This window comes from Panthera uncia, chromosome D4, assembly GCF_023721935.1.
Source record: "Panthera uncia isolate 11264 chromosome D4, Puncia_PCG_1.0, whole genome shotgun sequence".
NCBI classification, from domain to species: Eukaryota; Metazoa; Chordata; class Mammalia; order Carnivora; family Felidae; genus Panthera; species Panthera uncia.
Genome location: NC_064807.1, coordinates 86,599,989 through 86,618,283, shown reverse-complemented (window position 1 = coordinate 86,618,283; position 18,295 = coordinate 86,599,989). Strand labels below are relative to the sequence as shown.

Below are 18,295 nucleotides of genomic sequence, written 5' to 3'. Positions count from 1 at the left end.
CCTCCATTTTTTTAGGATCAGAGAGGGTGAGGAACCTGGCCAGGATCCCACAGGTGACAGCAGAGTCACTTTCAAACCCACATCCGAACTACAACTTTTGCACCTGACTCCCGAGATTCATCGAGTGCCAGTGGCATTGCCGGGCCTGTTTTCCTGCACACCTGTGAGGGCTGCTCTGGGAGCTAACATCCGAGGGAAGGCTCCACTGGGAGGTCTGGTTATAGAGACGGAGCTGCTGGAGACTGTCCACCAGTTGGTTCAACCTCTTCCTCTGCTGGTTGATGATTTCCCGGTTGTTGGCGAGGGTGTTAAACAGCGTCTCTCGCTCCGGGACGAGCAAGCGCCTGGTGACGGCAAAGAGGAAGGGATTCAGCGTGAATGGTCCAAGTACCACGACCGTAACAGTGAAAGTATAAAATGGAGAACACCCAGGAGACAAGCGGCGTCGGGGAATTACCAGAACATAAAAAGAGGATGAAAGCTGTACAAAGATGATACAGAAAGAGGAACAAGCGGCTTAGGGTAAGCAGGCCGGGCCCGCAGCAAAGGACAGCGTAACCAGACAAAACCTCACGGAGGTTCTCGACAAGGGTGGGAGGCAGAGTCAAAAGTGAGGGCAAGGAGGAGCACGTTCAGCTACACACTCAGGGTGTGTGTGGTTTTTTGTGTGTAAATTATACTAACAAACAAAGCCCGGGGTCCACTGGAGGTCTATGGGGAGGTCATGTCTCCAGCGTGCTATCAAGAAACACTGGGATTAAGCACGCAGCGCAGCAGCGAGGGGATAGCCCACCTGAAAGAGCTCAAACAAGAAAGGAACAACAGTCCCCTTCTTTCTGGTGACAAGGCAGTTCAACATAAATTTCTAAAAAGACATTTCAGTAGGGTACAAGGTAATATTTAGAAGGGCTTAAAAACAGAGATGCACCAAAAAACTATACAGATTTAAGAACTTAAACTCTGCAGAAAGGGAAAATTAAAAAAAAAAAAAAAAAAAAAGGCACACGAAGGAGAAAATCCATAGGGTTGTCATAAAGGAGAAGAGAGTCTGGTTTCTCCGTTACCATCATGTACTTTAACAAAACTTTTACAAAAGCCAACTTCTTAGTTAGCAGAGAGAAATCCAACAAGATTCAGAACAGAATGTTCCTGCTGTCGGGTCAAGCCATTCTCTCCCATGCGCTTGAACGTGAATTCAGAACCAGGGCAGGGAGTGTGAAACCTCGAATGGGGCCCCGCTGCCCAGGGGACAAGTGCTCCAGGCCAGAGGCCACGGAACCCTCCCCCTGGCCGGCATCCGGAGCATCAACGCTCACCTCTACCTTCCCCGATCTGTGCGCTCCAAACGGAGGCACGCAGGTCAGGCACAAAACCTTCCTCCACACTGTACGCTGCCATGTATTAAGTTCTGTTTACTGAATTTTAAGCACATTCGAGCCCTGCCCCTGACATCACACCCAGGTTGCCCCACTTACAAGCTCTGTGATCCCACAGCTTCAGAAACAAGTAAACAGATCATTTCCCGGTCTGTTTCCTTACAGGGCTAATCACACTAATCAAGTGTAGGTTTCAAAACGCGAGCATTTTGAGGGCCGATCTGTTTCTCCGCTTTCCTGTGGGCACTCCGCTGTTCTCACAACGTACCGCTTTCTGTTCCTTAGGGAACACAGAGGGCATACAGCCAAACATCCGGGGACGGAAGGCCAGGGCAGGACAAAGTCCTCCCGTGCCTTCCTTCCCTTCCTTCCTTGTAAGTCATCCACACTCATCAGGAATGCTTCCTCAACAAGACTTGGAATATACAGAGAAGCAGAAAAGCTCCCCTTAACCCCATTCGCAGCTGTAAACGAATATGGGGACAGATTTCTAGCCTTTTTTCTACACCGAGACCTCCAAACTGAGATCATCCAGTATGGTTTTTTTGTCTTCTCCTTTTCCATATTTTATCTATCGGATCTAACAATTATCATTATGTGATTATTTCATATATTTCACGTCACACACAACACGTATCTAATGATTTTCTGACAACATGCTACGCAGCGGTCACGCAGAATTCTGTGACCGGACTCACGGGGTGGCTCCTCTAACTTCTAGATACTAGGTCACGTCCAATCTCTCGCTATCATAAATTGTGCCGCGACACAAACTCCTCTATGTTGATGGTCGTGAGAGTTGCTATTATTTCTGTAGAACAAGTTTCTAGGAATACGGTGACTGGGTCGCAAAAAAGAAACACCTGTAGGGTTTTGGATCCACGTTCCCAAACCATCTTTTAAAAAGCCTACGGCAGTATCTCCCGCCACCCACGGTGGATGAGGGACCTTGCTCACTTTTGTTTTCTCTTTTGTTCCAGATGCCGATCCCACTCCAAGTCCAGCACGTCATTCACATCTTGGACGGCAAATTTCACATACTGATGGAGGCGCCGGATTTCCTACAAGGAAAAAAAAAAAAAAAATGAGAAAGCAAATGACTCTGTTTTCCAGGAGCCTGGAGGGAGGTGCACCAAAACAACCAAAAGAATTTTGCAATGTTTTTCTACTAAGAACCAGAAGGAACAAAGAAAATACAACAGGCTTTAACCGAATCGTTCGAATGGCGTAATTAAAATGAACAACGGAACTCAACCTTTTTAACCGTGACAGAGAGGCGGCGCAAAGCAACGGGAAAGAGATTGGGCGTGCCGGTCTAGGGCTCCGGGGAAAATGCTGTGGCTCATTCTCTCATTTGTCAGCTCCTACAGAGTAACTCAACATGCTCTGGGAATTTTCCACTGCACGCTGCTGCTCAGACAGCGCACCCGTGTAGGTTTTGCTCTCCCGCCCGTGAAATTAACTGTAACACAGACAAAACTATCCTACAAGAGCGCCGCAGATAATTCTGAACCTGTCTGTTCACAGCACAGGACCCGTAAGTCTTCCTACCGGTGGAGAAAAACTCCCCTCTCCTCAAAGGGGAGTATCAGCAATAGAAACTGAATTGACCATCACTAAAATTCACATCTATTCATCTTAGGCCTGCAGTAGTTTTCTTTAAGTTTCAATGCAGAGTTAACCTTCATGGCTATACAACCACATTCTCGAAAATAAAAAGTAAAATGAAGATAAAGCATTCCTTTTTTTTTTTTTTTTTAATTTTTTTTTTTAACGTTTATTTTTGAGACAGAGAGAGATAGAGCATGAACAGGGGAGGGGCAGAGAGAGAGGGAGACACAGAATCGGAAGCAGGCTCCAGGCTCTGAGCCATCAGCCCAGAACCCGACGCGGGGCTCGAACTCACGGACTCACAGAGCGTGAGATCGTGACCTGAGCTGAAGTCGGACGCTTAACCGACTGAGCCACCCAGGCGCCCCTGAAGATAAAGCATTCCATTAAGCACATACACAAAGGCAGGCAACGTGCGACACACCGGGAGTCATCTTTACACCTGTACAAAGTTCGTACCGTGTTTCATTTTAAAAATTACTCTGGGGTAAGGGTATATGCCCCAACTGAAAGAGAGCAAATGTCATTTAAAAAGAGCCAGGCTGGGGCGCCTGGGTGGCTCAGTCGGTTAAGCGGCTGACTTCGGCTCAGGTCATGATCTCGCGGTGTGTGGGTTCGAGCCCCGCGTCGGGCTCTGTGCTGACAGCTTGGAGCCTGGAGCCTGGAGCCTGCTTCGGATTCTGTGTCTCCCTCTCTCTGACCCTCCCCCGTTCATGCTCTGTCTCTCTCTGTCTCAAAAAAATAAATAAACGTTAAAATAAATAGATAGATAGATAGATAGATAGATAGATTAAAAAGAGCCAGGCTGATCCCAGGGAGAAGTAGCAGTGACCCGAGCAACAAATGTAAGTTGCAACTCCCTGCTCGATGGCGGCGGGGAGGCCTTCTTCTCTGAGCACAAGGGTGACTGTGCCTCTGCGAGCTCACTAGCATTGTTTCTTCCAAGTGCCCTCCCACTCTGTCTACCAGAAAAGCGAGCTTCCCTTTCAAGGCCCGTCATAGATACTTCGTTTCTGTGGCTTAGTGGCTCCCTCGTCTGCAATGCCATAGCAACACGTCCCACGTCATATTTATACGTTCCCTTTTCCACTGCCACGCACCCAGCCACCGGGATGGCACGGCACAGCACAGCGGTTAAGAGCGCAGGCTCTGAGCCACACTCAGGGTCCAGCATTTATTCGTGGGGACATTCGGGCAGTTCCAGTATCTGTTTCCTTCTCCCCTTCCGTACACGGCATATACTGGATAAGTGCTATTATTATCTGCTTAGTACTGTGAAAAGAGAAAAGCATCTCCTTTTGAATGTCCCCCCAGAGCTGCATGCTTTTCTTCCAGTTTGGACACAGGGCAAGAGGTGAAAACGCACGTGACAAGAACCAAGCGTATCGGGATGCAACATGGAGGGGGTAATCTGAGGAGGGGCAGGCAGGGAGTCTGCTTTCTCTGAGACAGTAAACATCCACGGTCCTCCAGTGATACCACAAGGACTGAGTGACACAGCAGGGGTCCTTCAGCCTCTCCGGGACAGGACCATTTCGCTCATTTCCTACTATAGTCAGTTTATCAGGCGTGGGACAGAAATGGCAGACAGAGTCCACAGCCTCCAACCCTCTGAGGCAGGAGGGGACTCAGCCCAGTCACAGACCTCACATCCTAGGTGAGGAAGACCGGACCGGCCACCCGTGCACCCTTCCCTACCGGGACCCTGGGCAAATGCGAGGAGGCAGGAGGTGACCCCGCTAAGACTGGAGACACAACAATTTTCAGTAAATTGGAAGATGAAAACAAAAACCAGATTTCGCTGCAACAGAGAGTAAGAATAATTATGAACGGATGAGAGAAGTGACCTTGCTGAAGTCCGGTGTACGGGAAAGGGCCCCAGCAAGTGGAGCTTTCCATCAGGTTCCACTCGAACTAACAACATCACCATGGGCAAACTCAGCCCAGGGGACCCAACCTCCTTATCTGCATACTGGGATCAACAACGCTCACCTTGCAGAGCAGCGGGTTTTGAAGTCCAGAAATAATGTGCAAAAAACACCCAGCAGAGTATTAGCACTCAATGAGGAATTGCTACATGAATGCTTATCCGTTATCTGATCGATAAATACATTCTTCCCAACGGTACGCTTTCCCCCAAGCATAAAGTTTAATAAAGAATTCTGTTTGTGGGGCATCTGGGTGGCTCGGTTTGTTTGGGCGTCTGACTTTGGCTCAGGTCACGATCTCGCGGTCCGTGGGTTTGAGCGCCGCATCGGTCTCTGTGCTGACAGCTCAGGGCCTGGAGCCTGCTTTGGATTCTGTGTCTCCCTCTCTCTCTCTGTTCTTCCCCTACTTGCACTCTCTCTCTCTCAAAGGTAAATAAAGATTAAAAAAAAAAAAAAAAGAATTGTTTGTTTTCATCCTAAAATAATTAAATGGAAAAGTGCAGTTTTCTTTGTCACAGCTAAGGAAATCTATGCAAAGTAGGTAAACGATTTGCAGGAAGTTAACAACTTCATGGGGGCAGTCTTCCAAATCAGGACCTCATAAAGGAGACGGACTGGCAGAGTTTGTTTTACGAAGCTCACCTCGGCCGGATCCTCTTACCTGGAGCTTTGCTTCGCTCTTGGGATCCAGGGGTCTCTTATAGAGCAAGTGCACATATCCAGAGTCACAATTTCTCTCATTTTGCTCTCTGGCTTCTTCAACGCCAGCAAAGCCCTCAAGTAAGGTTGTTTTCAGGGTACTTATATCTCCATGAAGAGACTAGAAAAGGTACAAGGATGTTTTAATACAAAAAAAATTGTGCCATTTCTAAGAAACAGACCTTTCTGCCTGGATCACGGAAGGTGGTGGTTCTCAGTTACCATGACACCCAGGTGTGAACAGTCACGCAAAGAAGAAATTCACTGCACGGAAAGAAAAATACCGATGCTCGCTTTTTAAAAATTAATCTTTTTCCTCATTAAAAACCCCACGCAGTCTATTGGCCAGAAACTCAGAGAAGGAGAAAAGCTATTGACAGCACCTACAGTCCTACTCCCTGAAGATAATCACTGCTGACTCCCTGCAGAGCTCTCCTCTTTCGAAACACGTCAAGGGCAGGGCCCTGGAGGCAGCCGCTCCGGGACTGGCATGTGGAAACTGGGTGGCTTTGGGCAAGTTATTTCACCTCGCTACCCGTCAGCCTCTTGACTTGCAAGAGAGACAGAGCAAGTGGCGCCTACCGAACAGGGCGGTTTGAGGATTCAGCAAGGTGACACACTGCCAGCACACGGTAACCAGGAATGGTAACACGGGAAATACTAGCAACAGCCAACACTTGATGTCTTTATACCGGACACGCCCCTCAACCTAACTCTTTGTTATAACCCAACAATTTACTACAAAATATGGGAAATTTTCAAATATACCTGAACTAGCAACCATAACGGATCTTTCCGGAATGCCCTGTAGGTGTCAACGGGGCAGAAACTGCTACCATTATTCCATTTTCTCAGTCTAAAACCTGGCATAGCTACGTTAACTTGCCCAAAGTCACACGATGAAGTGCTGAAGGTAGGATCTGGACTTTGGCACTCCTAGGCAAACTACTCGCCCTTCTAAAAGCCACCACCAGTGGTCCTCGCAGAATGAAGGACATATACCCACGGAGTGCTAGCAGAGCAACTTTTCCAAGGGCATCAGCAGGCACAGACCTCTGTGGTCTCTTTAATCTCCAGAAGGAAAGTGTGCAGGTCGTCAGATTCCGTTCGCAGAATCTTCATCTCCTCCGAAGTGCCCACTTGGAAACAAGCTTTGGAAGTGCGGGCTTTCAGCTCTCCCAACTCCTTCTGAAAGTGTGCGATCTGCAGAAGCCACGGAAGAGGAAGCCCCCCCTCAGTCTGAACGGCACGGCAGCACCGTCACCGCCCCTGCGCCCTGGCAAGCACGGCCCCCCGGGAGCACCACGGCCGGACGCCGGAACAAAAGGCTCGTGCGGGGTCTGCGCTCAGAGCCGCTCCCGTCTCGCTGCCAGAGCTACGGCTGGGAAAAATCTGCAGGATCGACTTTACCTCCTCCCCGATTCCAGCCATCACAGGATCTGACTCTTTCCACGGATGGCCCTGCTTTTCCGTAACAGGAGGCTGAAGTGATTTTGCCTGAAACGGAAGGTGAAAGGTTGACAGGCGCACCCCCACCACACGTACCGATTCTTGAAGCCGCTGCTGCTTCGGCGCCTGCGCCCTCGTGATACAGTCACCGCTCCCTCGCTTGTTCTTTCGAACCCGTGCCGACCGGGTACCTACTTGGTGTAAGGCACATTCTAGACAGTGGAGAGAGGGGTGAACAAGACGGAGGAGGGCCCTACTCTCGTGGAACTTAACGTCTCCTGGGCCAAGACAGGTAAGAAGTAAACGCTTCAGCTGGCGACAGTGACATGGCAAAAGAGAAAGGGGGTGCTTCTGGAGGTGAGATGGCCCAGAACGCCCTCACCGAGCACAGTCTCCGAACTGAACCCTGAGGTAGAGCAGACAGCTACGGGAAGTTCTGGGGGAAGCACCTTCCAGGCAGCGAGAAGAGCAAGCACAAAGGATGCGAGGCACGAAACACGTGTGGCATGCTGGGGGCAGAGAGTAAATGTGGGCACAGTGATGTCAGGGAGGAAGGTGGAGAGGGCAGGGGTGGGTCACGTACAACTAAAGCAAGGAGTCTGGATGTTTTTCTAAGTGCGCCGGGAAGCTTCTTAGAGTCCCAGGAGAGCTTATTCTTTGCTTTACGATTTTAAAAGATCCCTCCTGCTGTTAAATCGAGCATAGATATCAGTGAGAAGGAGAAGAAGTAGGGAGAGCAGTCAGGAGGGTAACGACGCAAGAGAGGACAATGGCCTGAAAGATGACATTAGCAGGAGCGACAGAGACGTGGATTTAGGTCACACACACACCCCAGCAGAGCACAGATGACAAGTCCTTCCACTAGTAAGGACTAAGGGGAGGTTCTGTTCGATAGAGAAATCTAGAATGACTTCTCGGTTTGGAGCTTGAGCAAACGACCTGGAATGGTTGTGGGGGAGACAGAAATCAAGGATTCTGCCATATGGACGTTAGAAGACATTACAGAGATGGCTTCTAGATTATTTGATATCTGCAACAATTAACAGAGAATTTTTAGACTGCGTGAGCAACCATTAAAACAGCAAACATTTATCTAGTAAATACCATGTGCCATGCACTATGCCTAACACTAGACCCGTCACCTGGGCGTTTACCGTATGCCTGTATGGGTGCATGCCGTGGGCAGGATTGGGGCTGGTTGGGAAAAAGAAGCAAAAACCATGACTCCGGTCCTGAGGGCATGCAAATAATCAAGTGGGGAAGGTGACCTAAAATTCTCTTTAAGTCAAACCATAGAAATAAACGGAGGTGACAAATTATAAATCTAAATATGAAAAGTAAAATAATAAAGCTTTTAGAAAAACATAGGAAAGCATGGGGCGCCTGGGTGGCTCAGTCGGTTGAGCGTCCAACTTCAGCTTAGGTCATGATCTCACCGCTCGTGACTTTGAGCCCCATATCGGGCTCTGTGCCGACAGAATGGAGCCCGGAGCCTGCTTCCAATTCTGTGTCTCCCTCTCTCTGCCCCTCCCCTGCTTACAGTCTGTCTCTTTCTCTCAAAAATAAACGTTAAAAAAAAAAAAATTTAAAAAAAGCAACAACATAGGAAAGAAGCTTTTGGACCTTGGAACCAGAAGTGATTTCTAAAATAGAACACAAAGAGCACTCATCACAAAACAAAAGTTGATATACTGAACTGTACCAAGAACTATATTAAGTCATCAAAAGAAACCACAAATAGAATGAAGACAATTCAGAGTGAGAAAGTATCTGCATTATGTGTGCGTGTCTGTGCGTGTGTACCTGACAAGGAACTCTTACGAATCACTAAGACATACACCCCATAAAAGAAGATATTCAATTGGCCAAAACCATATGGAAAAAGGGCTCAGTTTTAGCGGTCATCAGGAAAATATTAATTAAAATCATAAAGTGCAACAATAAAAAAATGAAAAATACAAAGACCAGTGAGGATATGGACCAGCTGAACCGCTATATACTCGCGGTGGGAATTTACTAAAGAGAAATCTATGTATATTCTATGGCCCAGCAATTCCATTCCTAGGTGTATGCCCGACAGAAATGCATACGTATGTTCACCCAAAGACATCAACTACCATGGTCACAGCAACGCTATTCGCAATGACTTAAACCCGGAAGCTCTTCAGACGTGTCAAGGGTAGAATAAAGACTTGTAGCATAGCCACCCGATGAATTCCATACAGTCACAACAACACGCATCGATTTCACAAACACTATGTTTGTAAAGCCAACTCAACATTATGTTGAGCCAAACACAAGAATACACGCTGTGTTAAAAGAAAGAAAGAAAGAAAGAAAGAAAGAAAGAAAGAAAGAAAGAAAAAAAAGAAAAGAAAAGAAAAGAAAAGAAAAGAAAAGAAAAGAAAAGAAAGAATACCGTGTGAACCCATTTCAGAGAAGGTATGAACAGGCCAAACTAAGCTATGCTGTTAGAAGTCATAGCAGGGAGCTCCCTTGGGCCAGGAGAATGAGTAGAAGGGCATACATGAGGGAGAATTCTGGCATTCTGGTAATGTTCCATCTCTTCATCCGGGGGTTGGTTGCCAAGGTGAATTCAGCTGGTGTACGGGTGTATTTTTTTCCCCCATGTGTATTATGTATTAATAAAAAAGTGAAATAAACCAAAATCTTATGGAAAGCCACAGAAACAGAGGACCCCGGATAGATTAGTCGGTTACTTTGGAAATGAGAAAAAAAAAAAATCAGGTGCTACAGTCCTTTCAGACATAAGGAGAATACAACAAAGTGACCAGCACAGCAGGGACAAGCTCAGGAACCAGAAGAGCAGACAATGCTAAGGCTCTGGGGCTGAGATAAATGGCTTTTATGCGCACACATTACAAATGTTCAAGGTTCATGTTCTAGTATTTCCCGTCACGTAGTCCCGAGTACTATTTCAAAGATATGGATTCTAAAACACGAACACCCATTTTATAATAAACACATACGACTGTTCGCATGAACAAACACGGCATTGTAAGTTGAGTTTCAACATACCTGGGGAGAGCCTGACTTTGCCACCGGAGGGGTTATCCTGGGTGACTTCTGTACCATTGAGGACACTGGGCCCAGGCTGCCCTGAGCAGACCGCCCTGCTGGAATAAGAAGGCCGTGAAAACAGCATTTCTTCCCATTCTTTCTCTCAGTGTATGTGTCCTTCACTCAAATAAAAAAAAAAAAAAAAAAAAAAAAAGCTTCCCAGTGCCCCTGGCCCCCCTCTTATGATTTCCGTTACTAAGAATGATGTCCACAGTTTTTATTAGCCTGTTCCAAGATAACTAAAAAACACGTATTACATTTTCGGACACGAAACTCTTTTATAAAGCAGATAAAACTGGAAGGTCTCTGAAAGTAGGCATGTGCATTTTCGTGCAGGCCCAGGAGGCTGGCCATTTGGCCCATCCTTACTCCCCAGAGGCACCTGCTGCACCTCTGAGAATGAGGAACAAAGTTTAAATAATCCCATCACCTTGTGAGAACTCGCAGGGTCTTCAGGACCCTCGAGAGGAAGCTCCTGGAAGCTTCTAGAACAAGCCTTGCTCTGCTTCACTTTAGACTCCCCTAGGGAGCATTTAGAAAACAAACACACCAAAAACTCACACCTAAACCTCACCTCCAGAGAGCCTGATTGAACTGTCAGGGAAGAGATCCCCCCGTGAGTCTAGCATGCTACTGAGGTTGCGATCCAATAACCTAGGACCCTCCAAACTTTAAGAATTAAACAATGGCAGGGGGCACCCGGCTGCCTCCATCGGGTGGAGCATGTGACTCTTGATCCTGGGGTGGTGAGTTCAAACCCCACATTTGTGGAGCCTACTTAAAAATAAATGAAGTAAAATTAAAATTAAACTTAATTTAAAAATAAATAAAATTTAAACAATCAATAAAATATAAAATAAAATAAAATAAAATAAAATAAAATAAAATAAAATAAAATAATGGCAATGGAAGGGCAGCGAGATGTGGGTGGTGAGCGGTGCGAAAGGAGACTGTAGACGCTCATCATGGTTCAAATCTTCTCTCCTACACTGAAAACAGATGTGAAAAGACTAAGGCAAGTCTCCTGAACTTTCTAGGTCTGTCTTTCAGAATCTGAGGGAAAGTCCTGGAATGAGGGGATTCTGGTAAACTCCATAAAGCAGCCTTCTCTCCTGAGCAATAGGTAAGAGAGAGGATTTCAGGAATTGGCGGCTCAACGCCTGCTCAGGATGTTACCAAGACGACATTATTCCTGACACTCAAACACCAAACGGCTACCCAAACATGTCTGGTATTATCTCTGGCACTGGTGAAAATAACCCACACCTGGCCACCACCACCCTAACCACATAAGCAAGGAAACATGACGCGTGTCAGGACAAAATGAGATCGTGCAATGCAATGCACATCACCTATGTGGTATGACCACCCCAAATGTTGAATTGGAATCTCGTCCTATAGAAACAATCGGGTCCAAACTGAGGGCCAGCTCCCTAACTATTGGCCTGACCTCTTCACGAACGTCAATGCTAAGAAAGAGGAACAGGGCAAAGAAACGTGTGACACTAACGCTAAAGAGAGAAAACTAAAACAGAATACGTGTTCCTTGACTGGAGAGAAAAAAGCCCTAAAGAACACTATTGGGACAACCACGGAAAGGTCAACGTGGGCTACCGATCAGATTATTGTTCAATTTCCTGAGTGTGCTAATGTACCAGGTACCCTTGTATTTGAGAGATACACGCTTAACGTGTTTAGGCTTAACGTGTTTAGGGGTGAAGGGCCCGCGAAGAACTCTCCAACGTCTTAGGAAAAAAATACATGTTAAAAAATAAAGACACAAAGCAAACGGTGCAAAATGTTACCAAGCGTTGCCTTGGCGAAGGGCCCAGTTTTCATTACACAATTTATGCAACCTTTCTGCAGGATGAAAGAAAAAAAGAAAGGCCAGGCACGTCTGTTCATGGAGTTTTACCACGCACTTGGATTCAACTTGGTTATGGTAACTATCACCACTTACAACCTGTGTTCAGTAAACGTGCTTACAGTAGGGCTGGGTATGAAAACCCAAAGACAGTCATCAGGGGCGATAAGCTTCACAGCCACCACAGGCTTTTCCTCTTTCACGCCAACTCCACGAATTGTTCCGTAACTGCCCTTTGCGTCGGGCAGGCTGCACGGGAGGACAGATGCCACGCAATGAGACGCCGCCTCTGAATCGCCAAGTACACTTGGCTCCATGAGAAAGGTCAGAGGGCCGAGCGTGGCAGCGTCGAGGCCACTGCAATCCTCCCCAGAGTACGGGCGTCACAGCACATTAGCGTGAGATACAGGAAGCAAGAAAAAATAATCCGGTCTGACTACGTGAGCTAGGATTCCTAACAAGTGAAACAGGCAAATGGAAGAATTCAGGGCTGATTTCCTTAAAATCATACCTGATGCCGAGGGAGAGACCGAGGACTTTGACGACACGGAGCTGGATGCCGAGAGGGGAGTGGGGTGGCTGAGAGGTCCGGAAGCAGCCGGCTTGGAGGCAGAGGGGAACGACAGCGTCGCAGGTGCAGCCTGGGAGCCGATGGCAGGGCTGGAGGGAGCCACGGCAGTGAACCTGAAACGGCGGTCCGACTGCATGAGGAGGGCCCGCACCGAGGCCCCTTCACACTGGTCCTGAGCATTGCTACCGAGGGACAACTTACCATCCCTATGCTTTTGCCTCTGTGAAACAGAAATGTTCGGCTCTTTCTTTTTTTTTTTTTTGTTTATTTATGTTTGAGAGACAGTGTGAGCAGGGGAGGGGCAGAGAGAGAGGGAGACACAGACTCTGAAGCAGGCTCCAGGCTCTGAGCTGTCAGCACAGAGCCCGACGCGGGGCTCGAACTCACAAACTGTGAGATCGTGACGTGAGCGAAGTCGGACGCTCAACCAACTGGGCCACCCAGGCGCCGCAATGTCTGGCTATTTCTTATAAAAGGGGATCGCTCCAAGGAACCAATGATCTTCTGTGTATTCAGGAGCAAACCACTCAATGAAAATAAGTAGCAGTTGTCACCGGGCTGGTGGCGCGCCATGGTCATATAGTGGTTAGTACTCTGCGTTGTGAAAGTAAGTAGTAGTTAACATGAAGGAGAAATGAAGTTTATCAGGACATGAAATACTGATAAGTGAAAAAAGAGAGGCTGGGACTCCATTATTAGGAGAGGCTGGTATTCTCCTTCTCCCAAGGAAATCACTGAGAACTCGCTTTGGGCGATCACCTCCTCTGGGGAGCGAAAAAGACGAAAGGAGATCACTGTCTTTCGGATGCTTACGGGAATGGAAAATTAAGCTTTACCCACAGGGCAAAGTCTGTCAACAATCTAAACGTCCAGCATCAGATGACCGGCCATATAATTCACGGTACAGCGACAAAATGGAATATCAGGCAACTGTTAGGGTGAGGTGGCTGTGTGGTGACTTGATATTAACAGTGACAACGGCAGCAGCAGCGGTCACAGCCAGCACCACGTCCATGGCGACAAGAGGTAGCAGAGATGAGTGGGGGAGGGCTGGGAGCGTCACGAGGAACAAGGGATCACTTTCATCAAGGGGCTTTGCGTTCCAGTGGGGAGAACGCAGCCAGAGACAAAGTTAAATAACAGGATAGGAGTGAGCTGGGGGTGGGGGGGTGGGGGGGGGGGGGGACGTACATGGAGAGGAAAGTGAAGGATCATGCTAAGGAGTTTGGACAGTCTTCGAAGAACAATGAAAAGCCCCCGGTGACTGTCACGGGAGAGTCACCTGATGTGTGTACAACTTCACAGCTTACTGCGGTGGCTGTCAGAAAGCCGTTCAGAGAGTGAAGGGCGGACACAGGGGCAAAGGGCTATAAGAGATTCATTCCCCGCACAGGGTGTATGCTCCTTATTGCCTCATTTTGTAAAATAAGGAGTATCTCCTCCATTTTAAATCTGAAAAAAGCAAAAACGATCACTTAAATATAAACCTCTAATAACTTAAAAACAAGAGATTCTAAGAGACTCTTCTGGACTCTGTCCCCTGATTAAATGCAAACCTTTTATGTTGTTTGAATTTTTACCATTTGCAAGTATTACTTTGGAAGACAGGAAAAAAGAGGCAATCTATTCATTACTCCACTCACAGTGACTATTCCCAGTGACTAACACGTGATATTTCCACGCACGCTCCAGCAGAACCACTCTTTCTTCAAGTGCTACTTACTTCTCACTAAGGTTGACCTTGACTGCAGAGGTCGAGGGTGGGAAGGAGGGCTTCATTCCTACGTTTGGAGCAGACGCGCTTGGCATCGGTGTGCTTTCCAGGGTGGGCTTAAAACCCGATGATCCAAAGGAGAACGTGCTGGCGGATGGCACCATGGGAGAGGCCATGGGGGTGGACGCTACGGAGGCTTGAGGAGGAGGAGCAAAAGAGAAGGTAGATGTGCCAGAACCACTGGAATATGGAGGGGGCTCCCCTGTGGCAGAACCAGACGGCTTCAGGGACGAAGAACCAAAGGAGAACACAGTAGGGACTCCAACAGAAGGCAAAGAGAAGGTGGAAGGGGGAGTGGCCAGCGATGGAGGTGGACCAGAGCCTGGGGCCGCAGGGGCTGGAGCGTCGAGCTTCTGCGGGGCTTGAGAGGAGGTTGGAGTGGTGGGGGTACTCCCTGCAGTGAACAAAATGGAGAAAAAGGAAGGGAGAAATTAGCACCAAAATCATGGAAGTCCACATGACAGGGCTCGTGGCAGAATGAAGTCGGAGACACCTAGTTCAAGAGGAAAAAAAAAAGAGAGAGAGAAAAGTGGGGTTGACAGACTTTCCGTAACAAATTTTCCACATGGGCAGATGAACAAAACTTTGAAGGGAGGGTGTCTGGGGGGCTCAGTCAGTTAAGAGGTAGACTCTTGATTTCAGCTCAGGTCATGATCTCACAGTCAAGAGACTGAGCCCCATGTTGGGCCCCGCCCTGGGGGTGGAGCCTGCTTGGAATTCTTTCTCCCCCTCTCTAACCCCCCCAAATAAATAAACAAACTTAAAAAAAAAAAAAACAGTAAATTAAACAAAACAAACCAAAAACCCAACTTTGAAAGAAAAAGGAAACAAGGAAAGGCATTAGATTAACAGGACTTCATGGACACCCAGCTGAATCCCAGAGCAAGGGAAATGCATCTCTTAATGTTACAGTGAAAAACAAACTATTCAGCATTTCATCAACAATTAGGAGAAAACTCCAAGTCAGACTTCCACTCCCACTTCATAATAGTCCCTAAAAGCAAGTCCAGATAAATTAAAGATATCTACATATATAAACACACGTATATGTACATTTCAAAACCAAGGAGGCAAAAAGTCAGAAAAATTACTGAGAGCCTAACAACTTATAATTTAGAAATGACCGAACAAAAACAAAAACAACAAACAAACAAAAAACCCACAAAGGAAAAGATTAGGATTTGACTGCCTAGGGGCACCTAAGTGTCTCAGTCGGTTAAGCGTCCAACTCTTGATCTAGGCTCAACTCAGGTCATGATATCGTGGTCTATGGGTTCAAGCCCAGCACAGAGCCTGCCTGGGATTCTGTCTCTCTCTCTGCCCCACCCCTGCTTGCTCACTCTCTCTCTCTCTCCCTCTCTCTCACAAAATAAATGAACAAACTTAAAAATATATATATATTTGACTGTCTAAAGACAGTTACATAACTAAAAGGTAACTAAACAAAAAATCTGTAGCAAACGACAATGTTTTATATTTTTTAAAAAGCTCATACAAATTGTGATAAAGAAATTTCAAGACTCTGATATAATCCAGGAACCTAATTCGCAAAATAGTACATGACTGATCAATCTGCCTAATCAAAGAAATGCAAATGTAAATGAGGCCTGTTTTTGATTGTTCTCTAAATGACCAAAATTTAAATATGTACAATCCCCTATGTTTGGAAGGGTAAAATAAACCTGAAACCTTTATCTCTAGGTACCTAACTGAGCACAATCTTTTAGAAAACACTTTAGCATCATGTCTCAAAAATCATAAAAAGTGGGCTCAGTCATCCCACTTCTAAGAATAAAGCCTACAAAAATAACCTAAAATAGGAAAAAGACATTTAATGTCTTTTTACACAAATGGTAAAAGATGTCCAATGGAAGAGTAAGCAGTCGCTCTTTTCAAAGAATCACAAAGATTAAGAACGTAGGAAACACAATTTAAATTAAAAATCTACACACTAATGATGTATATGATATTTTACAACTACAAAGAAAGATGTTTATGAAAAAACACTACAAGAGAAGACAGGTTTAAATCTTTTTCTGTTTCCAAACTTTCTATAAGGTAACACACTAAACTGCCAAATTAAACAACTCGGTAAGTAAGAAAGCAATATTTACTGCCCACACGTTTATATTAATGGGTCTTGATTCTTCCAAACTGAGATGGCAATTAATTTATCTTCACTACGTCAAAACGAAGACCCCAGGAAATTGCCACTTTAGCGGAACCATAATGCAAATTTATTGTTACTACTTCTTTCACACAATAAAGACGGAATCGGCAACTGCAAGCTTCTTTGAAGACACAAACGTATACGTTGTTCATCGCCTCCATGCACGTTCAGGAGACCTACGTGAAAAGTACGTGCCAGACCCGAAAGACACTAGAGGCACTGTTCTCCCTGAAAACAGAACCGAGCACATGCAAACCCTCGTGCATTTCTGATCATTCAACCCAGCATCCGCGGAGCGGCAGAGTGGAAACGGACGGAACCGTTAATGCCTTCTGCACCCGCCACCTAGGCTTCAGCGACAGCTGCGGGCCACTCTCTCCCCCTTCGATGGCCCTCTTCCACTCATCCGGCTGTCCCCTCTGGATCAAGCGGGATGCAAGAGGGGGCTTTCTCTAGGAAAGGTGAACAGTAAAACTGGCCTCCGCTTGTGCTCGGGGGTTTAATGGGCTAGTAGCGAAGCCCTTCACACTGAACTGTGCTCAGAAACAGACGTCACCCTGCAGGCTCCCAACTTCCCAGGGTGCACTGCCTGTCACCAGCCCGCACAACTAAGTGTAGGTAGCCTGTGGTACTCATGTGCACTTCAGGCAAAACCCACTCAAGGGTGCCTGGGTACCTCAGTCTGTTAAGTGTCCGACTCTTGATTTTGGCTCGGGTCATGACCCCCCCCCCCCCCAGTTCATGAGTTCGAGCACTGCATGGGGCTCTGTGCTGATAGTGCGGAGCCTGCTTGGGATTCTCTCTTTCTCTCTCTCTGCCCCTCCCCTGCTGGTACGTGCATGGGCGTTCTCTCTCTCTCTCAAGATAAATAGATAAGCTTAAAAAAAACCCAAAAAACACTCAAAGAGCACACACACTATAAACAATGAGGTCCCCTGCTATCATAGTCTATGTGTGGTGACCTGGTTTACTATTTGGGGACTCACTGCCAAGTGACAGGAGTCCAAGTGTCTTGAGTGGTTCTGTTTATGAACAACTCACTCTGCATCGGGAAGCAGCAAGAAAATACACTGTCCACCTTATCCACCCCGACTGGTCAACACGCTTTTTCTTAGATAGAGAATTGATCACACTATGCACTTCTTTAGCCAGAGAAGTCTTGAAAGTTATATATTCACAGAATTCAAAGAGAAGAGTGGTGAAATTCAACAATATGAAACACTCCCCCTTTCAAAAGTTTTATACTTCGTTCTCACAAGTGAAACACTGTCACTGTGAAAAAGCTGAAAATACATATTAGTGTTTATATACGTGCATTTACATACATGAAGAATATGCCCCAAAATGCAGACTACGGCTATTGTTTGATGTCTGAGGGACTCTGTTCTCTTTTTTAATGTTTGTTTTTGAAAGACAGAGTGTGAGCGAGGGAGGGGCAGAGAGAGGAAGACACGGAATCCAAAGCAGACCCCAGGTTCTGAGCTATCAACACAGAGCCCGATGTGGGGCTTGAACTGGATGCTTAACCAACTGGGCCACCCAGGCACCCCCATGTCTGAGGGACTCTTTTTCTTTTTTCTTTTTTTTTTCATGTTTATTATTTTTGAGAGAGAGACAGAGACAGAGAGAGACAGAGAGCAAGCAGGGAAGGGGCAGAGAGAGAGAGGGAGACACAGAATCAGAAGCAGGCTCCAGGCTCTGAACTGTCAGCGCAGAGCCCGATGCGGGGCTCGAACTCACAGACCATGAGATCATGACCTGAGCTGTAGTTG

At 46.8% G+C, this 18,295-nt stretch overlaps 1 protein-coding gene across 9 annotated transcripts in view; it reads right to left on the bottom strand.

Annotated features, from left to right (window-relative positions):
* The window catches only part of NUP214 (nucleoporin 214), a 94,721-nt gene that overhangs the window by 60,639 nt on the left and 15,787 nt on the right, over positions 1 to 18,295 (bottom strand). For 7 of the 9 annotated variants that reach the window (XM_049630369.1, XM_049630385.1, XM_049630389.1 and 4 more), the window contains 8 exons: positions 14,303 to 14,747; positions 12,520 to 12,692; positions 10,103 to 10,200; positions 7,025 to 7,111; positions 6,668 to 6,817; positions 5,577 to 5,735; positions 2,334 to 2,437; positions 162 to 344 (listed from right to left, as the gene is read on the bottom strand). In XM_049630369.1, coding sequence (XP_049486326.1) covers positions 162 to 344; positions 2,334 to 2,437; positions 5,577 to 5,735; positions 6,668 to 6,817; positions 7,025 to 7,111; positions 10,103 to 10,200; positions 12,520 to 12,692; positions 14,303 to 14,747 — 1,399 coding nt within the window. The remainder of the gene's footprint in view (positions 1 to 161; positions 345 to 2,333; positions 2,438 to 5,576; positions 5,736 to 6,667; positions 6,818 to 7,024; positions 7,112 to 10,102; positions 10,201 to 12,519; positions 12,693 to 14,302; positions 14,748 to 18,295) is intronic. The other 2 variants (XM_049630376.1, XM_049630424.1) reach the window with 1 other exon arrangement.